This window comes from Athene cunicularia, assembly GCF_003259725.1.
Source record: "Athene cunicularia isolate RWA chromosome 27 unlocalized genomic scaffold, athCun1 chr27_part1, whole genome shotgun sequence".
Taxonomy (NCBI): Eukaryota; Metazoa; Chordata; class Aves; order Strigiformes; family Strigidae; genus Athene; species Athene cunicularia.
The window spans coordinates 1,823,182-1,830,533 of record NW_020799138.1 but is presented as its reverse complement, the minus strand read 5'-3'; the positions used below and the strand labels follow the sequence as shown (position 1 = coordinate 1,830,533).

The following is a 7,352-nucleotide window of genomic DNA, read 5'->3' as shown; positions in this document are numbered from 1 at the left end:
CTTTACCTCCCCACCACCTCATTCCCCTGCCCCATGCTCCCAGGGGGAAGCTCAGTTCCGTCTGTGGGCAACGTGTGGGGTGAGTGTGGCTGTGGCATCAGCACCCCACGTGCAGGCTCCAGCCCCACGCAGCTGAGACCACCCTGAGACCACCCTCCCCAGGAGCCGCAGAGCACGGAAACGCAGCTCCCCTGCCTGCAGCACAGGGGACTAAACTGGAGACCTACTGGGCAGTGGCCAGCCCCAGCTCCCAGCCCGTGGCCCTGCCAAGGAAAGCTTTCCTCTGTTGTGCTGGACGTGAGGCGGCGTATCCCACCCTGCCCTGGGCCAGGGACACACCAGGGACATAAAGCCTGGCTGGCACTGCCACCTAACTAAGCCCTGCTACTGCTCCAGTCAGAGAGCAAAGGCCTTGGGAACAACAAACACAGGTTTCACTAACCACTAGATCTCTTCTCCAAAGAGAAGAGCGATACGAACACACTGCCTGGGACAGCAAGGACAGTCAAGAGTCAGCAGGGAGAGAGCACGTGAGGCCCACGAGTCACAGAGCCCAGGCCAAGGCCATGCCCCCAGTGCAGGCCCAGTCCCCCCAGCCTGGCCATCCCTCCAGCTCGGCTGCGGTCCCTCATCCAGCGAGGGGGGGGGCCCTGGGGAAGGCGGGTGCCGTCGCTGGAGCCGTTCACTGCATCTCATGCCGACCGCCCAGGGGCTCCGCTGGCTCATCCGGACTGTCCGAGTGGGTGTCGTCCACGCCGAAGTCACTCCAGTATGGGAAGGACTCCAGGCAGCTCGGACCCTGCAGGCTTCCCAGGCCGGCACAGCTGGAAAAAAGAGAGGGGTCAGAGAGGAGAAGGGATGGGGGGAAGGTACAGACATCCACGTGTCTCCGCATCAAACCACCGCCGCCTCGGCGCAACCGCTTCTGCGCTTCTCCTCGGCACAGCCCCCCACTCCCAGCCAGCTCAGCCCCGCAGGCAAGCCCAGAGCAGAAAAGGGGACAGGGGGGACACTGCCACCAGCGAGAGGCAGACGGTGCTGGCAGCCGGGAGCCACACTGCCTGGGTACCTACCCGTGAGCCTGGGCTGCTGCGCTCCCGCAAAGCCCTTCCTTAAACCAGAAGGGCTCTATTTAAAAACAGGTTTCTCGCTGGAGTCCAGACACCTCTTTCTTCCTGCTATTTGAAAAGCAAGATGAAGAAACATGGGCGCTGGGTGGGTACAGGAGGCCAGACACGGCCTCTTAGCAGGTAAAGATCTTGTATTTGAGGACCCAGAGCACCTCTGCCAGGCTGCCAGGAGCACAGGCAGGGAGCCCACGCCTGCTGCAGGACTCAAACACGCAGGTGATGTCTGTGCTTGGTCAGCTTCTTGCAGGGAGCTGCAGCAGGGGCAGACTGAGGATGGCCTCCTCCTCCTCTCCCACCTGGCCAGCTGCCTCCCCAGGTGCAAAAAAAAAACCCAACCCTGGCCTGGTTGCAGGGGCAGAGGGAAGCCGCCCCCTGGGGAGATGCCCGATTAATTCCCCAGCATGCAGCAAGCACTCTGAAGCTCTGCGTGAGGAATTGCAGAACAAACTCAGGCTGCAAGGACAAAGGCAAGAGGCGCAGAAAGCCTGAGCTTTGAAAGCCTCCAAAGGCTCCTCACTCCCCAGAGATTAAGGGAGGAAAGCAGCCCAAGACCTTTGTAAATCTCAACTTGAGTTCTTCTGAGAGACTCAAGCTCTTTTCTGCTAAGCCTCAGCCACAGCCAGGCCAGGTCACCCTCCTGGGCAGCACAGGAGAGCGCTGGTGACAGCTCAGGATGTCCAGCTCCGATCACTTGACCCCCAGGAATCCTGCCCTTTGGGTGTGCGGGGCTGGGGAACACGCGCTCCGCATCGTTCCCTCAAACAACTGCAGCAAGGGTGGCAGAGGGAAATCCAGACCCATTCAGGGATCTCTAGAAAGCCTGGCAGCTCCTCTTATTTCACAGCAGAGGCTGTTTGCAACTGCTGAAAGTCCCTCGCCCAGGCACCAACCGTTTCAAATCAGGTTGTAGCCAGACCCACAGCTGCAAGCACTGGCAAGGGGAAGTGCAGACAGAGAGCCAGCGGCCTCAGAATGCTGCTGGGAGCCAAGGCCTGCTCCAGGCACAGCGAGGGTGGCACCCCCAGGCGGGTCCTTCCCTGCCTGCATTACCTGCCGTGCAGGTCCCCTCCCGGCAGCAGCGCGGGGCGGGTCTCTTCCTCCTGCACCCAGCCGCAGTTGGACATGGCGTAGTGCAGGATGGCTTCTGTCACCGTCTGCGAGCCCTGGCCTTGCACACACGCCTCTATCTCAGGGACCGAGAGCTGGCTCTGCAGGAAAAGGTGCAGGCGGCTGTCGGAGAGGAGGACCACGTTCTGCACGACCCTGCGCACAGAGAGAGGAGGGTGAGCGAGGCAGGAGCCTGCTGAGCCCTGCCCCGCCGACAACTCGCGTGTCCCACGTCACCAGGGTGAGCATCGGCAGCTCTAGTGCCACCTCAGAGCCAGCACCTTCTAGGCAAGGCCAGAGCAGTGCGTCCTCCCCCTCCATCCCTTTACTCACTTCTCCAGGAACTGCTGCAGCCCCTGTCTCCGTTTCTCGATGAACTCATCCGTGCTGCCCACAAAGAAGGTGGATTTCCCGGGCAGCTCTGGGACAGGCCTGCAGGCACAGAGCAGGTTCAGGGTCAGATCACTCCAGCATCAGAACAAGGAGACACGGGGGCAGAGCTGGAGCCCAGGAGCTCAGGTATCCCCTGTTCATGTCTGGGGTTTCTACCCACGTCTGTTCTGAGCGCACATGGGTCTCACAGGGCAACGGGAAACCGCATCTGGCTGCAGGAGGGGGAAAGGAGGGAGAACAGGCACGCTTACACCAAGCCAGCATTCTTCTGGAGCTGCCTCCTCAGCCACACGAATTCACGGTACCGGCGCCGCACACATGAGGTCTTGGCAGTAAAGGCTTTGCTGTTGGTCTGCAAAAATAAAAAACCCACCACGGAAATAATCCACATGCTTGAGAGGCAGCAAAGCAGAGGAGGGCAGGATCTCGCCTGCACGGACCCCTGAGCTCAGTGACTAAGGGATCCCCTCGAAGCACTGGGCTTTGGGGAGCGCTGAGGGTGATGAAAGAGCCTAGAAAAGTGCCTGGAAAACCTGAGCAGGCCCCAGGGGAGAAGCCGGGTCTCAGACCCACATGGAGACAGTGCAGAAGGAGGGATGGGCTGCTGGGGGTTCCCCCTTCGAGGTTCCTTCCATCCTCACACAGCACCCCCAGACACGGCTGGACAACTCCACTCCTGAGCCTCGCCTGTGGCCCGACCCAGCTCTGCAGCTCACCCCTCTCCCCCAGTCACGACTCACATGGAGGAAGATTTTATAATCCACATAGGAGTTCCAGGAGCCTTCGTTCTGCACCCGGGGGTCCTGAACACGCACCGTGGTCAGCTCCTACGGCACAAACACTGCCTGAGCGCAGGGAGGCAGCGCTCACCGCCCCGCGCCAGCGTCACCCCCTTCGCAGGGCTCAGAGGGGCCTCCTGGGGACCCACGACCACCCCGGCCTGGTCATCCTGCCCCAGGGGCAACACAGACACCTCCAGGTTTTCCTCTACCCATCACCCGCTGCCCCTCAGCTCTGCCCCACGGACCCTGCCTGGCGTTCAGCACCTCCCACCCCCTCGAGCTCCGGCACTGCCAAACCCACAACAGACAAAACCCACGTCAGAAAAGTTCTTACTTCCTCTCGGTTCTCCAACATCCTAGAGCCAGAGCCCAGCAGGAAACATCTGTACAGATAAAAAGGGGATTTAGTAAGACAAGATCAACACAATGGGGTCTTTCATGCAGTCTGCATGCCCCCAGGCATCTCACATCTCTGTCCCATCCTGCAGACACCTCTCCAGCCCCCACCCTGATCCTCTCCCCTCAGTCAACACAAAATAAAGAGGGTGCTGGCAAATCCAGCAGCACACAGGGAAAGAGCATCCAGCATTAATCTCCTGTGGGCTCCTGAGGCAACGTGGCCCGTTGGGCTCTTGCTGGGGCATGCTGGAGTGCGCCATGACCTGAGTCAGAGCCTGCAGCACCTCTTTCCTCCACGGCTCGCCTTCAGGTCACCCCTGCCCACAGACTGGAATCCTGCAGCCTCCTGGGACGGCACTCAGAAATCTCCAGACTGCAGAGGTGAGCAGGGCTCCCGGCTCAGACAGGTTGTAATCACCCAAGGATGGGATGTGGCAACCGGCTGCTCCAGCTGAGCTGCCTGCTCTCCTCTCCCACAGCACGTCCTCGCTCCCGGGCAGATAACGGGGTTTCTGGGAGAGCCAGACACAGCTCCGGGAGAGCTTTTCCCCCACTGTAACTCCCATTAGCCAGGAACAGCCTCCTTGTTGCACAGCACCGAGACCCCAGTTTGCTCCTGCAGAGCCAGAATTGGCAACGCAGGAGGGAGACAGGGTGGAAGAGCCCAGCCCACTCCCCCCACGGGCAGGTTTGCACTGAAATGCCAGAGGAGCCAGTTCAGCTGGGGAGGAGAAACCCCTGGTTTTTATCAGTTTCCTTCTCCTAGTTGTCCCTCTCCCCTCGCTGCCTTGGCCGTATGAGCAGGGGAAGCAGCCAGCCCACACCAGGCGCCTGCTGCTCCTCGCCAGAGGAAACCTGCTTTTCTCCGCGTAGATCAGACCCATTCCCCAGTGCCACCTCAGTAAGGCTCCCAGCAGCACCCGACACAGAGAGGCTGTTTCTCTCCAGCTCTTTCACAATCCACCTGAATCAGCAAAAAACCCAGTACCAGATTTCCCCATCCGGCTAGGTTTTGTGTCTGCATGGTGACTGTTCTCCCTTGTGTCCCTCCCTAAACCCTCCTTCCTCTCCTCCCAGTGAGTTGGGGTGTTGATGAGCCCCTGGGGAGCCGCAGAGGTGCCTGGTGCCCCCCCATGCTGCCCAGCTTTCCTGGCTCAGCTGCACCATGAGCTGGGAACGTTCCCGTCACACCAGCCGCTTCCTCAGCCACATCCCTCCGGCACTCCCAGGTCCTGCTGGACCGTGTCAACTAATTTGCTCCACCATTATGTTGCTCCTGCAGTAATTCCTGTTCTGCAGCAACACCACGAACACAGTGCCAGGACTTGGGGGGGGAAGGGGATAGCGAGATAAACCCACCCCCCCCCCGCACCCAATAAACGCACAGTCCAAGCCAGTGAAGCCCCTCTGAGAGAGAGTCCCCCCTCCCAGACACGCTGTGCGCACACAAACCAGGAATACTCGTCAGGGGGAGCTGGAAGACCAAGCGTGTCCCGTGTCCCGGTTTCACCTCCTCTGCGGGATTGTTTGCAAGAGATTTTGGAACCCCCCCGGGATGAACTGGCAGCGCAGGACTTTGCCTGTCACAGCCCAGGCTCCGGAGGGACGCGGCTGCCTGATCGCAGAGGCGAAGCAACCCTTCACCTGTTCCCCATTCCTGGAGTCTTGCCTTTTAGGCCATGAGAGCTGCCAAGTGTCAGGCAGCGCTGCAAAGCCAGCCTTTATTTATAGGCTCAGATGTGAAGCAAAGCTCTTCTGAAGACGGAGCTAATTTTAGCTGGGACAAGGGGAGGGGTGGAGCCACAAACCAGGCTTTAAAAATCTGGCTCCACCAGTTTGCAGGTACTTTCCGCAAGACTTCAGCCATCCGATTCCAGCCAGAGAGTACAGAAAGCATTAGTACCAGCGGAGATGGGTTTTGGGATAAACACCCAGACCCAGGCCCACTCTTGAGAGTAACTGAACTCTTGCTGGAGTTGGGTCAGGCTGCTGCTGTTTCCAATTTGAGCTGTAAGGGGGAGGGCGAGGGGAACCTACGGAAAAAAAAAAAAAAACAACCCAAAACAACCCCACGCTTCAGCACACATGATTCTTCCCCTGAGGAAGGAGAGGAGCGAAGGAGCCAAATGTGACATAAGTCACTTTGCTCAGCGCAGTAATGGGGGAGCTCCAATCCTCCCCCGTGCTGGGGGCTCCCAGCCAGAACCAGTTCAGCAGCAGAACTTGACCATTATGTTCCCCGGCCTCCCCAGGGGACACTGCCGCTGTCCCGTTGCTTTTAAAGCTTCTTGCTCTGCATAACAGCCCTGCCTAGATTAAAAATGCAGGAGGGAGAAGAGAGAGACTCAGAAATTGCCTAATGGAACAGCGGAGGGTTGCCAGGAAGAAGAATTTAATTTCCCAGCTACTGAAAGGGTGCTCCAAAGAGCAGAGAGACCCCAGGGGGGAGATGGCTTTCTGCAGTCAGCGAGGCTGCGGGCAAAACTGAGATCAGAGAGTCCAAGCGCTCACGTCTTTTAACTCCACTTTCATCCAGAGTTGTACCAAGAAACACATAATCTTATTTAGGCTACATTTGGACTTAATTGATCTTAACTTGATAAATCAACTTAGACCCAACGGAGAAGATAGCTCCGAGTGCGCTTTAAACAGTTACACCAAATCCTCTTTCAGGGCTTCTGCTTAAAGCTTCGGTTTAAGAGGCCCTGGGATATGCGGTTTGGGTTCGGTTTAATCTTCCTCCAGTTTGCATTTCAGCGCTTCCAGGGCTCACACGTTCAACGTTTTTTAGCTAGAAGGACGTGAGCAGTGGAAGCCACACAGAAACACCCCACACCCTCACTCCTGGAGCCTCAGGACCTCCACCCGCCCAGGATACAGCAGTTTGGGTGTTTAACGAGCCACAGGCACGCTCTGGCTCCAGGTGGATCGCCCTCCCCAGCTGTACTCACACTGCAGACAGCGAAAGTTTTTATCTCTTGCTTGCAATCTCTTATCTTTGCTGACCCTGACACATCCATAATAGCAGCCTCTACCCCTCTCCAACAGCAAGGGCTTACAGCAAATATTCTTTCTTAACCAGCACACACCAGGGGTGGTTTAGTCCCGCTCGGAGCTCCCCTCCCCAGCTCCGTTCCCTGCCCAGCTCCAGCCTGGCCGAGGCTTCACGTCCACCCGCACAAACACTGCTCCGCTCCAGGGCCACTTGCAGCCATGCAAATCTCCGAGTTTTGAGGAAAGCCTCACAGAGGAGCAGAAAAAAAAGGGAATGTCCCGTTTGTTTCTGCTTTTGCTTGTCACGCCCGGGCAGAGCTGTCCACAACCGATACCCGAGAGGATTTTCTGAGGTTTTTTGCCCATTTGGGAAGGAAAGGGCTCCTCATCCAGAGAGGTGACCCAGATCGGGACCGCTGTGGTCCACCGCTGCCCGCTGGAAGGGGACGTCCCCAGGCAGCCCAACGCCACAGCACATCAACACAAGGGCCGGACACTTGACCGCATTAACGTCAACCCACCCGGGCGGCAGCGGCCCGGCCAAGCC

At 58.5% G+C, this 7,352-nt stretch overlaps 1 protein-coding gene across 2 annotated transcripts; it reads right to left on the bottom strand.

Moving 5' to 3' along the window:
- Positions 1 to 7: 7 nt before the first annotated feature.
- On the bottom strand, positions 8 to 7,335 carry SNX11 (sorting nexin 11). 2 transcript variants are annotated; one of them, XM_026864732.1, is made up of 7 exons: positions 7,141 to 7,335; positions 3,747 to 3,795; positions 3,371 to 3,457; positions 2,882 to 2,982; positions 2,571 to 2,669; positions 2,181 to 2,393; positions 8 to 824 (listed from the first exon to the last, which is right to left on the bottom strand). In XM_026864732.1, the coding sequence occupies exons 2-7, from the start codon at positions 3,765 to 3,767 to the stop codon at positions 683 to 685; spliced, it is 663 nt and encodes a 220-aa protein (XP_026720533.1). In that variant the 5' UTR covers positions 3,768 to 3,795; positions 7,141 to 7,335; the 3' UTR covers positions 8 to 682. The 2 variants fall into 2 exon arrangements, with proteins under 2 accessions (XP_026720533.1, XP_026720534.1); XM_026864733.1 differs by lacking the exon at positions 7,141 to 7,335 and adding an exon at positions 4,961 to 5,177.
- Between the last annotated feature and the right edge of the window lie 17 nt (positions 7,336 to 7,352).

Bases quoted from the DNA above. Each gene is read 5' to 3' on its own strand.
- SNX11 (XM_026864732.1), bottom strand. From the start codon at position 3,767: ATGTTGGAGAACCGAGAGGAA. The intron at 2,670-2,881 runs GTAAGCGTGCCT...CTGTGCCTGCAG, and splicing joins CAGAAGAATGCTGGCTTGGT to GCCTGTCCCAGAGCTGCCCG. The intron at 2,394-2,570 runs GTGAGTAAAGGG...CTCTGTGCGCAG, and splicing joins CTGCAGCAGTTCCTGGAGAA to GGTCGTGCAGAACGTGGTCC.